The 15621-nt window shown below is 40.0% G+C and overlaps 1 protein-coding gene across 1 annotated transcript; it reads right to left on the bottom strand.

Annotated features, from left to right (window-relative positions):
* Positions 1 to 121: 121 nt before the first annotated feature.
* LOC126582738 (probable gamma-secretase subunit PEN-2) lies at positions 122 to 2839 on the bottom strand. Its single transcript, XM_050246921.1, has 2 exons — positions 2401 to 2839; positions 122 to 535 (listed from the first exon to the last, which is right to left on the bottom strand). The coding sequence occupies exons 1-2, from the start codon at positions 2657 to 2659 to the stop codon at positions 375 to 377; spliced, it is 420 nt and encodes a 139-aa protein (XP_050102878.1). The 5' UTR covers positions 2660 to 2839; the 3' UTR covers positions 122 to 374.
* Between the last annotated feature and the right edge of the window lie 12782 nt (positions 2840 to 15621).

The raw sequence follows: 15621 nt of genomic DNA, 5'->3' as shown, positions 1-15621 counted from the left end.
CGGATATCAGCTTACCTGATTTAAAGAGACTACCTAATACATACTTTTCAGCTTTCTTCCATTGATCTGGAATTTTTGTTCACGTTTGACGTAGAATCATATGTAAGTTGTATCATGGGCATTGATTTATAACTGTTCATTCAACTTTTGAGTAGCCAGAAGCGGAAAAATGATCTAGGTCTGAGATCGAAATCTTAACTTGTTACAAATGTATCTGACATTTAACCAAGTGCTTATATAACATCACTGATTGTTTTAACAATCAAACAGCCTGTCCTCTTTCGGTAACCTAATGCAAATGTTTGACGAAGAAAAAAGAGTAGACACAGAGGAAGTGTTTCATAATGGTGAAGTTCGAAGGAGAAGGCATAGACTTAGCTCCAACCTGTCAAGCCAAGTCTGTCAGCGAGATTGTACATAACGAGTTGATCCCAAACATGGCCGAAAAGGTGCTCCCCTCCAATAGCAAATGTAAGTGCCCATGACAAGAGAAGAGCAGTAAATACCGTGAATCCAACTGCTGATCTTAAAACATCTGCAATAAGAGAATTTTATCAAAAAACAACAGCCAAAAACAGAAGCTCCATAGTTAATATAAGTTCCAGAAAGTCAAACAATTACATATACTTCATGGCATGATGTAATAAGAAGCTCAAATTTTACACCGCAAACAACCTAGCACATCTATTCAGTCATTGAGCACTTATATCTTATATGAAAACACCCGAAACACTTGCTTTAAAAACAACTGATCGGTAGCAACAACCAAACACATCTATTTGAAAACATCATGTCAGTACCATCTAGGCAGGATAAAAGAATTGGGGAGGTCAAATCATCAAGAGTATTTTCTTTTAAGTCCTATTAACATCAACTATTTAAATATTTTTCAGTTACTCTTGAACAATCACGGCAAAAGGAAATTTGCAATTGAATGGTTTCGTGTAGCTAGATGGGAGTATGTCAAGAATCAAATAACAAAGATGTAATAGCGATTTAATTTATACATATTGTTAATTCAAGTTGTAATCACCTCTGACATTCCTAGGAGGGAGAAAACATCTTTCCCCCTTTTTAACTTCTCATATTTCAGTCTAGCCGAATAACATAAGCCACTCTCCATTGCAAAACAACATTTACAAAATTGAAAACTTAATGTTTCATCTAGCTCAATCAAAATATTATCTTGGGATAATAACCCCTGAACACATAAACCTTCTCCGATGACAATTGTTCACCTAAGTGCTTTTCTTAGCAACTGTCTCATGAATGAGAAACACCAGATAATTATTCACCAAAATGCTCTTTTAGTTTGAAATTTTGAACTAGAACTGATTGTATGGTACTTTAGATGAAAACTTAAAAACACTGCTTCATAGAACCACTTTAGAACAAAAGACATAATTCAATATGGTGTGCAAAGCGACCTCGAGGAAATTAGAAGTGTGCAAACCATGTCAAAATTTTCTCAGCTCCATAATTAATACTTCACCTCCTAACATAAATCATCGAACCAGATAGTAAAAGAGAAACCAGAAACAAAATATCTGAAATTGGTTCCTCACATTCAACATTCTGCAATTTCTTTCAAGAAACTAATAAAGCTTAGTTGATGCAGGCAGCATTCACCAACTTCCCCTCTTTTGTAACAACAGGCCAGTAAAAACTCCTTTGGCAAAGAGAATACATAAAAATCACTATTTGCTGCGGTAGATGTTTCAGAAAGTTTGAATTTCATTATAATTGCTTATAAATGGGAGAAGCTTTGGAAAAACAACACGGGTTAAGTCGAGCGAGGGGGCCACATGGTCTAGTGTTTGATCAAGGTCAATTATTTGCTGGAGTTTCCTGCCTCCCAAAAGTTGTAGGATTTTCCACCCAGTCAGTTTGGGGAATTTCTGGTATCAAAAAATGAAAACAAAATGGAAGAAGCTTGAACAGCACCTAATTCCTTCATAGTCCAAAGTAGTGACATGAAAAACTAAGGACCTATAAGGAAGTGCCTTCAAAATAATTTAAAGCGCTTCCAGATCACCACAAGCACTTCTGACCATATTTGGCAGAAAAAGTTAGAAGCGCTTCTAAGTTCAAAAGGGCACTTGAAGTGCTTTCTAGAAGAGGAAGCACTTGTATTTTTATTAAAATTTTCAATGTGATTCTACTGTCAGTGCAGTTCCAAACAAGCCCTAAACCAACTGCGTCGGAAATTCAATCTAACATTATCAAAACAGAATAGAAACCTAAGAAATCCAGAAATGATCTCCAACATAAAAACTTTGTTTGCTTAATTTTCCCTCAATCAACAACCACAACGCAAATCTAAATTAGGAAAATTGTTACTAATAACAGATTAAAAAGTCCGACAGAAAAATCAAATGGCAGAGAGAGAGAGTGGCATACAGTGGTGAATGCGAGGGAAGGAGCGGGAGTGGCGGAGGACGGGCCAGAAGTAGAAGCAGTTGAGAGCCCAAAGCCAAGGGAGCAGAGCGAAGCCGAACTTGTAGAATCTACGCGCGTAGCTCACTGACTCTTCCTCTGACAGACCTAGTGGGCCGTCTATGGTGGGCCACCTCAGCGATGCAGACGGAATCGGAATCGGGTTTCTTCTCGGGCTAGGGTTCAGGTTCGGAATTTCCGAGTTACTCCGTGAAGCTTCCATCTACAACAATACCTCCTCCGCCCAATCCTGTGAAGTTTGAAACGACGTCGCCTTGCTGCCTGTTGATTCCTTTGATGTTCGTTGGTGTTGTGTTGGGCAAGGAAGGCAACCAAGAAATGAAAATGGAGTAATGAACCGGTTATGCAGGCAACCAAGAAATTAAATGACTGATGATAGATAGATTAATTTTTTTAGACTAAATAGACGATAGGAATTAAATTAAATTATTACTTTAACAACGTTTAAGTAATAATTTAATTATTAATGATTACGTTACATGGTTTTTAAAATATAATTTAAATTGACGGTCTACTTAGCATTATTTATTTAATAAGATAGCCATAAAGGTTGACGGTAGTATATGAATAGATGGAGTTTAAATCTTTTGCACCTGTCATTTAATATTATGACCTAGTGATATTCTTCTTCATTTGTAAGCGAGAGGTCATAGGTTCGATTCTCGCCAAATACGAATTTGAATCACATTATTGCTAGTCTATTGTGAGGCTTAGCCCACCCCCTCCCTTAGTGTAAATAATTTCGTTTGTTAAAAAAAAAAAAAAACTTTGCATTTACAATTTTTTGTGATCTATCTAATTTGTCGACACTTAGGCCATCTCTAACCGAAGGGTCCAGAGGGTCAGAGGACCGAAAATAGCCCTAAAACCGTCTCCAACCGAGGGCTAGGCTAGAGGGCTCGAGAATCTGGGAGGGCCCCACGGAATTTCAAAGGACCAAAGGGCTGGCTGGCTGGCTATTTTTTTTTTATAGTTTTGTTATTCATGTCGGTTATAACCGACATGAATACATACTATTATTTAATATACTAAATAATAGTGTATTCCTGTCAGTTATAACCGACATGATTGTTTTAAAAAAAAATTCAAATGAAACGGCTACTAGCCGTTGCATTTGATTTAATTTTTTTTTTACGTTATTATTATTTTTTATTTACAAAATTTTTCATATAACTTCTATTTTTTCCTATAACTTCTATTTCACAAAATTTGGTTCATATTTGTTTTTAAATTCCATTTTTTTCCTATAACTTCTATTTCACAAATTTTGTTTCATATTTTTTTTAAATTCCATTTTTTCCCTATAACTTCTATTTCACAAAATTTGTTTCATATTTTTTTTTCCTATAACTTCTATTTCACAAAATTTTTTTCATATTGTTTTTTAAATTCCATTTTTTCCTATAACTTCTATTTCACAAAATTTGTTTCATATTTTTTTTTAAATTCCATTTTTTTCCTATAACTTCTATTTGACAAAATTTGTTTCATATTTTTTTTAAATTCTATTTTTTTCCTATAACTTCCTAAGCCATTATACAACATTAAATTAAATTAAGTAACATGAAACAACATTAAACAATATGAAACAACATTAAATAACATTAACCAACATAAAAATTATACAACATGAAACTTAAACAACATTTTAGTTGTAGGTTTTAAATAATAAATTATGTTTGGCCTTATGGCCCTTTGACCCTCGGTTGGAGACAATTTTTTGTGACAGGGCTAAAACGAGCCCTCTGGCCCTCGGTTGGAGACGGAGGCAAATATGGCCATGTACTGTTCATTAAAATATTAATATCTTGGAGAATCTTGGAGGGCCAGAGGGCTAAAACGAGCCCTCTGGCCAGCCCTCGGTTAGAGATGGCCTTAACTATTTATTTAAACCCCATTAACAATATTAACTCTTTAAATTATATCCTTAATAAAAAATAAATTAAGTCAAAATTAAGAACGCTAAAGTAAATAGGTCACAAAAAAGCAACAGAGCAGTTTTGAGTTGGACTCAAATAAATGAAATAGGGTTAGATTTTCAAATGATATCTTTTATTGTGTTTTTAAATTACCATTAACTTTAAATACCATTAATTTAACGACTGACAACTTAGGTGAAATACAAGTTTAAATAAAAGTATTCATTATAAGGGGATAGAAACAAGGAACTGTTGCAGTCCTATTAGATTAGAAATGTTATTGTGTAAATTCTAGTAGATCTAGGAATATCTCTTATATTCCTACTAGGAGTTGATTACCTATTAATAGTTGTAATCCTAAAAGGGTAAGGAATTAACCTTCCCTATTACTATAAATAAAGGCATAATGGGGTGGAATAGACACACACCTTACAATTACACATCTCTCTCTTCTCTCTACTATTGTCGCACCTTTCTCTCTCTCTCTATGGCCTCCATAATCGTTTAGTCAATTATGCCTACAACACGTTATCAGCACGCTCTTGACCCTGCACTAAAGAGAGTTTGATCTTTAATTAGGGGGTATTATGTTTTAATCATTATTTTATGATTAATTTATTATTTTGAATTGATCTACATGCTATTGATTCAATTTAATTTTTTTTTGTGTTAAACGTGATATACCGCATTAGAGATGCAATTCCAGCTCTCCAAGAAAGATCTCCTACAAATTCAAAAGCTTTTATTGTTTTTTGCCAATCAGGTATGCTTAAAATAAAGTAAGATATTTGACCTTGAAGCATGAAAACATTTCCATGATGCATGAACCCCTCTATGTTTATATTTTCCTTACGATATATATATTGTATATGTTTATATATTTGTCTATATATATATATTTGTTTCATGCATTACGCAATTATATTTGCTATGTGGAATATGTGAGTCAAAGTATATTTATAAATTAGAAGCAATTAGGGTTTTAAACCCTAGGTTCGAAAAAAAATTAGGTAATTTTTAGCACCATTGTGGGGATAGACCTTGGGACACTAATTTGGACCTTTGTGCAGCCCTCTGGGCTTGTTGCCTTCCCTCAACATTCAACCAGGCCTTGGCCTATAATGGCTATCTCACGGGCATGAAAGCCCTAGTTTAGAACCCGACCCACAACCCGCATGCCTGAAGCCATGCTGGGCTTGTCACTGTCACGGGCTTGAAGCCCTGGTCCGTTTACACCAGTTTTCTGGTTAGCTAGGCTGGTTCTCTGCCACGGCCCGCTTGCTGCTGGTTTTCTGGTTAGCTGGGCTGGTTTTCTGGTTAATTATAACCGTGAACTTTAAATAGGAGGATAACCGCGGTTACCCAAACTTATGGGTATTTTGCTCATCCCTAGCCATTGCTCTTGATCATCACAACACATATAAACGATATATGAGACTTCACATGAACGAGGCCTTTCCAAGACTACTTTTTTTTTTTTTTTTTTGGTAATCAGGAAATATCAATAACCGGGCAAAGATGCCAAAGCAGTACAAAGAGAGCCTTCAGCGAGGCAAACAACCAATAACTACTTGAAAAGAGTAGTGCGAGGAGGTCACAGTGTTATTACGACACTGCATCTAATGATAGAGCGTCCCTCCATCGTTACACAAAACATGAACCAAGGAAGATGGGGGTCTATCAACCTACACATGATCACATATTTCCCTACAACTTTGCAACGCCAAATGGTTCGCTGCCGAATTGGCCGGTCTTAGAACCCAAGATCAATGGCATTCAAGAAACTCCTTTCCCAATCTACAACACTTCAGTAGAGAGGGGAAGGCATCCCAACTGCCTTTCTTAGCCATGTCCCTAAGGCAAGAAATCGTTTCCAAAGAGTCGGACTCCACAATAATCTGATTCCAACCCATCCTCTCACCAAGCATACACCCGTGCAAGATTGCCAAGGCCCTTCCCAAAGCCACACTAGTAGCCTTCACACCTGATCTACAAGCTACAAGAAACATTCCTTCCTCATCCCGAGCCATAACTCCCGTAAATCCCTGACCATCACAAGATCCCTAGCTTGCATCCACATTTATCTTAACGAAACCCGAACACGGAAGAGACCAACGAACACCAACCAACGGTTCTAGCACACTAGGTGGTGGCGAAGTGAGAGGAACACCACTAACTTCTTTGAATGTAGAGACCGACAAAGAGATGGCCAATATAACCTGCCTAGGATGAATTGGTTGCTAGTTGAATTGCATATTACACCTAGCTTTCCATATATGCTAGCAAGTAAAAGCGATATCTCACCTCATTTAACCCCTTTGCTGAAGCATACCTCTAGAACAACTAGCTCGCCCAAGAAGAAGTTTCTATCCGATTGGTTCCAGAAAGCAATTCGCATCTTGGTTAGACACGTTTAATGTAACTCCTCTCTTTTCGAAGATTAAAAACAGAAATATAAACCCCGAGTAATATTATAAAAGGAAAACTAATGAAAATGACTTGAAAACTTTGAGTTTTAATGATAAGGACAAAATAAAGGGTAAACTGAATATTACCAGGATTGACTTTTTAGTGTGAAAATTTGGTTTTTCGTTAAAGTGAACAGTACCGAGAGTTTTTCGTTAAAATTCCCTATTATAGATGCAAAAACAAAGAAAAAAATAACTATTACATCACCTGTCATGTGAATACGTTTTATTTTATTTTTAAATAAATAAAAAACTTATTTCAGTCCAAAACATAAATAATTTGGGATGTATATTTACGAAGCGTAAAAAGAAAAAATAAATTATCCGCTCGTTGAGAGCTCTCTCTCCCATCGCTTTTTCGTTGATTTGATCTGAGCTAGAGGTTAGAAGCCACAATTTTAGAGATATATTTCTTTCAATACGATTTTGACTCGTTTTCCACTCGTCCAGTCCGAATTCGAGCTGCAGAGGACTCCTTTAGGGTTTTGATGTATTGAGATCCGAGGTAATTTAGTGTTCTTGGGCGTTGAATCTATTCTGATACAACAACAACAACAACAAAGCCTTTTCCCACTAAGTGGGGTCGGCTATATGAATCCTAGAACGCCATTGCACTCGGTTTTGTGTCATGTCCTCCGTTAGATCCAAGTACTCAAGTCTTTTCTTAGGGTCTCTTCCAAAGTTTTCCTAGGTCTTCCTTTACCCCTTCGGCCCTGAACCTCTGTCCCGTAGTCACATTTTCGAACCGGAGCGTCAGTAGGCCTTCTTTGCACATGTCCAAACCACCGGAACCGATTTTCTCTCATATTTCCTTCAATTTCGACTACTCCTACTTTGCCTCGGATATCCTCATTCCCAATCTTATCCTTTCTCGTGTGCCCACACATCCCACGAAGCATCCTCATCTCCGCTACACACATTTTGTGTAAGTGTTGATGCTTCACCGTCCAACATTCTGTGCCATACAACATCGCTAGCCTTATTGCCGTCCTATAAAATTTTCCCTTGAGCTTCAGTGGCCTACGACGGTCACACAACACGCCGGATGCACTCTTACACTTCATCCATCCAGCTTGTATTCTATGGTTGAGATCTCCATCTAATTCTCCGTTCTCTTGCAAGATAGATCCTAGGTAGCGAAAACGGTCGCTTTTTGTGATCTTCGCTAGATTGCTCCGGTCATTAGTGTGGATAAGTATATAAATGGATAGAGATAGGAAAGCAAACACAAGATGTACGTGGTTCACCCAGATTGGCTACGTCCACGGAATAGAGGAGTTCTCATTAATTGTGAAGGGTTTACATAAGTACATAGGTTCAAGCTCTCCTTTAGTGAGTACAAGTGAATGATTTAGTACAAATGACATTAGGAAATATTGTGGGAGAATGATCTCGTAATCACGAAACTTCTAAGTACCGGGGTGTGGTATCGTCTTGACTTGCCTTATCTGTCTCATAGGTAGATGTGGCATCTTCTCTGGAAGTACTATTCCTCCATCCAGGGGTGGTATCTTTAACTGGTGGAGATGCACAAGGTAATGTATCAATTTCACTTGAAGCTTACTTGTAGTTTCAGGCTTGGTCAAGCGCGATACAAACCATGTAGTAGGAGTCCCCCAAGTCGCCGAGCTAAGGGATCTGCTGAAAGAGGTGACAGACAAGGTAAGCAATCAGAGCTCCGGCTGATTGTTCACATTCTCCCTATCTTGCAGGCAGCATGAAGGATAAAGAGAAGAAAAATGAGAAGAGATGATATGGGATACTTTTGCTTTTGAAGAAGTAACTTTCCACAGGCTTATTCTTGAACTGGGATGTAGGGTTTTATGGTTTCCTCCAGAGTATAAGGTCGACTGAAGAATTTGAGGGTCAAAACAAGTCCATCAAATCTAGAGTACGTTCGACCCTGTTGGTATGGAATACTTTTGCTTTTAACAGAGTAGTGGATGTATCGGCACGTGTGCTGTTACGCTTGTCTCCACATGCTTCTTTGTATCATTCTCACTTGCCCTATCTGTTCCTCAGGCAGATGCGATATCTTCCCTGGAAGCATAAGATGTTGAAGATGAGTACTCGAGAGCAATGCCAGGTAAGTACTCAGGTAAGGGGTTCCAGGCAGTCAGTTCCTGGCTGGAAGCTTGATTCCAAGTGCTGACTGATTGCTCTCTTTCTCCTTGTCTTGCAGGTAATAACAATGCCAAAGGAAAAGACAAGGAAAAAGCATGATATGGGATACTCTTGCTTTTAACCCTGATGATATGAGATATTCTTGCTTTAGTATAGCTTGTTTGCAGAGGTATTATCGGGGGGAAAGAAAGCTGAATATTTCGAAAGGCTTCGTTGGGAGTGCCCTCTCAGATAAGAGGAAGGGTTGAGCATTTTTGCAGGTCTGCCTGTCCGTTGGGGATGGAGGTCGGCATATATAAGAGTTTCCCTAACATCAAGTAATAATGCTATTCCTTTACCTTGCTTGGTCATAGCACGGTAGTGGGAGTTGCCAGCTTCATATGTTTTAACTCTGTCAGAGCACTTTGAAAAAGTGGTCTGTGGTATCTGGAAAGCTGATGTTGCGTGTGAAGATTACAGACAAGCTTTATCCAAGGAGATCCAGCTCTTGAAGTTGGGAAAGTGGTGCCTCTTCGGTTTTCGAAAAAGCAATCATGTCGGGGATCTGGCTCTCGAGATTCGAAGAACGATGCCTCTTCGATTTTTGAGAAAGCAATCTTGCTGGGGGTCTGGCTCTCGAGATTCGGAGAGCGGTGACTCTTCGAGTTTTGAGAAAGTAATCATGTTGGGAGTCTGGCTCTCGAGATTCGGAGGGCGGTGCCTTTTCGATTTTGGAGCAAGCAATCTTGTTGGGAGTGTTTTCTCGAATGTGAGTAAAGGTTGGGCATGTTTGCTAGTCTGCATTGCCACGAAGCACAGAGGTTGACACACAGGGACTTTCCAATTATCCAGCAGTGGTACTGTTCCTTTACCCTCTCTTCGATTTTTGAGAAAGTAATCATGTTGGGAGTCTGGCTCTCGAGATTCGGAGGGCGGTGCCTCTTCGATTTTGGAGCAAGCAATCTTGTTGGGAGTGTTTTCTCGAATGTGAGTAAAGGTTGGGCATGTTTTCTAGTCTACCTTGCCACGAAGCACAGAAGTTGACACACAGGGACTTTCCAATTATCCAGCAGTGGTACTGTTCCTTTACCCTCTCTTCGATTTTTGAGAAAGTAATCATGTTGGGAGTCTGGCTCTCGAGATTCGGAAGGCGGTGCCTCTTCGATTTTGGAGCAAGCAATCTTATTGGGAGTGTTTTCTCGAATGTGAGTAAAGGTTGGGCATGTTTGCTAGTCTACAGTGCCACGAAGTACAGAGGTTGACACACCGGGACCTTCCAATTATCCAGCAGTGGTACTGTTCCTTTACCCTTGTGGGTAATAATATGGTAGCTAGACCTTCAAAATTTATGTGTCTAAACTTTGTTAGTGTTGTTTCTTTGCTATTCTTTTACCCTTCTTGGTCAGAGCGATGTAGTGGGAGCTGCAAGCTTCACGTGTCTCAACTTTGTCAGATAACTTTGGCAAAATTATCTGTGGTACCCATGAGCTACTGTTGCGTGTGGGAAGTGGGTGATTGAACAGTACGATTCATGTGCTTTCTACTTCACCAGAAATCTTCGACAGAATGCCCATAATTTCCGCAAAGCTGAGTGTGCATGTGACAGGTGCTGACAAGGCTGGACAAGTATGTGCCTCTTCGATTTCTGAGATCGGCCATCGTAGTCTCTGAGTAGCCCAGCTTTTGAGAAAGCAAGCCTCTTCGATTTCTGAGATCGGCCTTTGTGGTCTTTGAGCAGCCCAGCTTTTGAGAAAGCCAACGCCTCTTCGATTTCTGAGATCGACCCTCGTGGTCTTTGAGCAGCCCAGCTTTTGAGAAAGCAAACGCCTCTTCGATTTCTGAGCAGGCGCCTCTTTGATTTCTGAAGCTTCGTCGAGTGCAGATTTTTATAGGGGCTGTCATTAAGTTCCAAAGCACACTTGAATCTCTACCAGTAAAAGCTCCATTCTTACACTTCTAAGATCTTGATTTGTCCGACCTCTTCTCTCTTCAACACCTTTGAAAATGTATGGCCCCTCCGACCGTCGTTTTGACTTGAACCTTGTTGAAGAGGCAGCCCCGCCTTCTCCAGACAACATATGGCGCCCATCATTCGTCTCCCCTACTGGTCCTCTTACCGTTGGGGATTCCGTGATGAAGAATGATATGACCGCTGTGGTAGTGGCCAGGAACCTTCTCACTCCCAAAGATAACAGACTACTTTCCAAACAGTCTGATGAGTTGGCTGTTAAGGATTATCTGGCTCTCAGTGTTCAGTGTTCAGGTTTTGTGTCTAATATGGCCCAACGCCTATTTGCTCGAACCCGCCAAGTTGAATCATTGGCGGCTGAAGTGATGAGTCTCAAACAGGAGATTAGAGGGCTCAAGCATGAGAATAAACAGTTGCATCGGCTCGCACATGACTATGCTACAAACATGAAGAGGAAGCTTGACCAGATGAAGGAATCTGATGGTCAGGTTTTACTTGATCATCAGAGATTTGTGGGTTTGTTCCAAAGGCATTTATTGCCTTCGTCTTCTGGGGCTGTATCGCGTAATGAAGCTACAAATGATCAACCTCTGATGCCTCCTCCTTCTAGGGTTCTGTCCAGTACTGAGGCTCCGAATGATCCCCCTCCGGTGCCTTTTCTTTCTGGGGCTCTACCGACTGCTGAGACTTCTCCTAAACAACCTTTGTGAAAGCTCCCTCTTGTTTGTTTATTTTGACTCATGTATATGTACATATTTGTAACTTATCAGGGCTAACAATAAATAAGTTTTCCTTCATTTCAACGTATTGTGTTAAATACACCAAAGCCTTCTTCGCTAAGTTCTTTGAATTTTCTTTTGTTGAAGCTTGTATGTTGAAGCTTTGTGAGTGGAGCATGTAGGTTGAGGTAGTGTTCCCTTAATTTCCCGAGTGAGGAAAACTTCTCGGTTGGAGACTTGGAAAATCCAAGTCACTGAGTGGGATCGGCTATATGAATCTTAGCACGCCATTGTGTTCTGTCCTGTGTCATGTCCTCCGTTAGATCCAAGTACTCTAAGTCTTTTCTTAGGGTCTCTTCCAAAGTTTTCCTAGGTCTTCCTCTACCCATTCGGCCCTAAACCTCTGTCCCATAGTCGCATCTTCTAATCGGAGCGTCAGTAGGCATTCTTTGCACATGTCCAAACCATCGTAACCGATTTTCTCTCATCTTTCCTTCAATTTCGGCTACTCTTACTTTACCCCGGATATCCTCATTCCTAATCTTATCCTTTCTCGTGTGCCCACACATCCAACGAAGCATCCTCATCTCCGCTACACCCATTTTGTGTACGTGTTGATGCTTCACCGCCCAACATTCTGTGCCATACAGCATCGCCGGCCTTATTGCCATCCTATAAAATTTTCCCTTGAGCTTCAGTGGCATACGACGGTCACACAACACGCCGGATGCACTCTTCCACTTCATCCATCCAGCTTGTATTCTATGGTTGAGATCTCCATCTAATTCTCCGTTCTTTTGCAAGATAGATCCTAGGTAACGAAAACGGTCGCTCTTTGGTATTTCTTGATTTCCGATCCTCACCCCTAACTCGTTTTGACCTCCATTTGCACTGAACTTGCACTCCATATATTTTGTCTTTGATCGGCTTAGGCGAAGACCTTTAGATTCCAACACTTCTCTCCAAAGGTTAAGCTTTGCATTTACCCCTTCCTGAGTTTCATCTATCAACACTATATCGTCTGCGAAAAGCATACACCAAGGAATATCATCTTGAAATGTCCTATTAACTCATCCATTACCAACGCAAAAAGGTAAGGACTTAAGGATGAGCCTTGATGTAATCCTACAGTTATGGGAAAGCTTTCGGTTTGTCCTTCATGAGTTCTTACGGCAGTCTTTGCTCCTTCATACATATCCTTTATAGCTTGGATATATGCTACTCGTACTCCTTTCTTCTCTAAAATCCTCTAAAGAATGTCTCTTAGGACCCTATCATACGCTTTTTCCAAATCTATAAAGACCATGTGTAAATCCTTTTTCCCATCTCTATATCTTTCCATCAATCTTCGTAAGAGATAGATTGCCTCCATGGTTGAGCGCCCTGGCATGAACCCGAATTGGTTGTCCGAAACCCGTGTCTCTTGCCTCAATCTATGCTCAATGACTCTCTCCTAGAGCTTCATTGTATGACTCATTAGCTTAATACCCCTATAGTTCATGCAATTTTGTACGTCGCCCTTATTCTTGTAGATAGGCACCAAAGTGCTCGTTCGCCACTCATTTGGCATCTTCTTCGTTTTCAAAATCCTATTGAAAAGGTCAGTGAGCCATGTTATACCTGTCTCTCCCAAAACTTTCCACACTTCGATTGGTATATCGTCTGGGCCTACTGCTTTTCTATGCTTCATCTTCTTCAAAGCTACAACCACTTCTTCCTTCTGGATTCTACGATAAAAAGAGTAGTTTCTACACTCTTCTGAGTTACTTAACTCCCCTAAAGAAGCACTCATTTCATGTCCTTCATTGAAAAGATTATGAAAATAACATTTCCATCTGTCTTTAACCGCGTTCTCTGTAGCAAGAACCTTTCCATCCTCATCCTTGATGCACCTCACTTGGTTAAGGTCCCTTGTCTTCTTTTCCCTTGCTCTAGCTAGTTTATAGATATCCAACTCTCCTTCTTTGGTATCTAGTCGCTTATACATATCGTCATAAGCCGTTAACTTAGCTTCTCTCACAGCTTTCTTCGCCTCTTGCTTCGCTTTTCTATACCTTTCACCATTTTCATTGGTCCTATCCTTGTATAAGGCTTTACAACATTCCTTCTTAGCCTTCACCTTTGTTTGTACCTCCTCATTCCACCACCAAGATTCCTTTTGGTGTGGGGCAAAGCCCTTGGGCTCTCCTAATACCTCTTTTGCTACTTTTCGGATACAACTAGCCATGGAATCCCACATTTGGTTAGCTTCCCCCTCTCTATCCCACACACATTGGGTGATTACTTTCTCTTTGAAAATGGCTTGTTTTTCTTCTTTTAGATTCCACCATCTAGTCCTTGGGCACTTCCAAGTCTTGTTCTTTTTTCTCACTCTTTTGATATGTACATCCATCACCAACAAGCGATGTTGATTAGTCACGCTCTCTCCTGGTATAACTTTGCAATCCTTACAAGTTATACGATCCCCTTTCCTCATTAGAAGAAAATCTATTTGTGTTTTTGACGACCCACTCTTGTAGGTGATCACATGTTCTTCTCTCTTCTTAAAGAAGGTGTTAAATAAAAAGAGATCATATGCCATTGCAAAATCCAAGATAGCTTCCCCATCCTCGTTTCTCTCCCCAAAACCATGGTCACCATGAAAACCTCCATAGTTGCCTGTCTCCCTGCCCACTTGTCCATTTAAATCTCCTCCTATAAATAACTTCTCCGTCTGAGCAATTCCTTGCACCAAGTCTCCAAGGTCTTCCCAAAATTTCTCCTTCGAACTCGTATCCAACCCTACTTGAGGTGCGTACGCACTAATCACATTGATAAGTTCTTGTCCTATTACAATCTTGATTTCCATGATTCTATCTCCTACCCTCTTGACATCTACAACATCTTGTGTCAAGGTCTTGTCCACGATGATGCCAACACCGTTTATCGTTCTATTTGTGCCCGAATACCATAGTTTAAACCCTGAGTTTTCTAGATCCTTTGCCTTACGACCAACCCACTTAGTTTCTTGTAGGCACATAATATTTATCCTTCTCCTCACCATAACTTCCACTACTTCCATAGATTTTCCCGTCAATGTTCCTATATTCCACGTTCCTAAACGCATTTTGCTCTCTTGAACTCTACCCTTCTGTCCTAGCTTCTTCACTCTCCCCCGTCTAATAGGATCAAAGTACTTCTTTTGTGTGTCCCGTGTAAAGTTGATAGGAGCATATGCTCCCGAACAACTTTGAGTGGAGTCGTTCGAAAAGAAGTTTCTATGGCCCCCTTGCTCATTTAACACTACATCCGGGTGCCGATGGAGATACAGCGACCCTTGCTCACTTATCACTGTGCTCGGGCCACACAGCGCACCACTTACGGGTGACGCCCTAGCTTTAGCGCGATTTCGTTATGGATTCATTTTCATAAGGATTCGACGTGATCATGGAGTGCCGGCTGTCGACTACCTGACGCTCTCCCCCTCCTCCTTTATCCGGGCTTGGGACCGGCAATGTAAGATAAACTTACATAGGCGGAGTTGTTGAATCTATTCTGATGATTGGATTTAATTGTTTCGATTCGTATTTTTTTCATTTTTCTGAATATTTTTTTATTTTCTTTTTTGAAGAACTGATTGGATTAATTTCATATATAATTTGGATTTCTATGATTTCAGAGATTTGAGGTTGTGATTTCGAGTACTAGAGCTTTGATTTCAGAGGTTTGAGACTGCGATTTTGATTATTGGACGCTACGATTTCATAGTTTTGAGGCTGCGATTTCTGGTTGTTAGCGTCACAAATCTTCTATCTCTAAGTTTCACATCGTATAGAACCCTAGAAACTGTTGCAGCGTAAGGATTTTGCTGATGAAGATCAAAGGGATTGGAGTGCATCATAGTGCAGCTCGGATTCAAGTGCAGGAGTTCTTCTAAGTTTGAAGTTTTAAAGCTTATATGCTATTTGTAATAGACGGCTAGGATTATAACATCTAAACGATGGATG

Source organism: Malus sylvestris, chromosome 2 (genome assembly GCF_916048215.2).
Source record: "Malus sylvestris chromosome 2, drMalSylv7.2, whole genome shotgun sequence".
NCBI lineage: Eukaryota > Viridiplantae > Streptophyta > Magnoliopsida > Rosales > Rosaceae > Malus > Malus sylvestris.
This window is presented reverse-complemented; position numbering and strand designations above follow the sequence as displayed.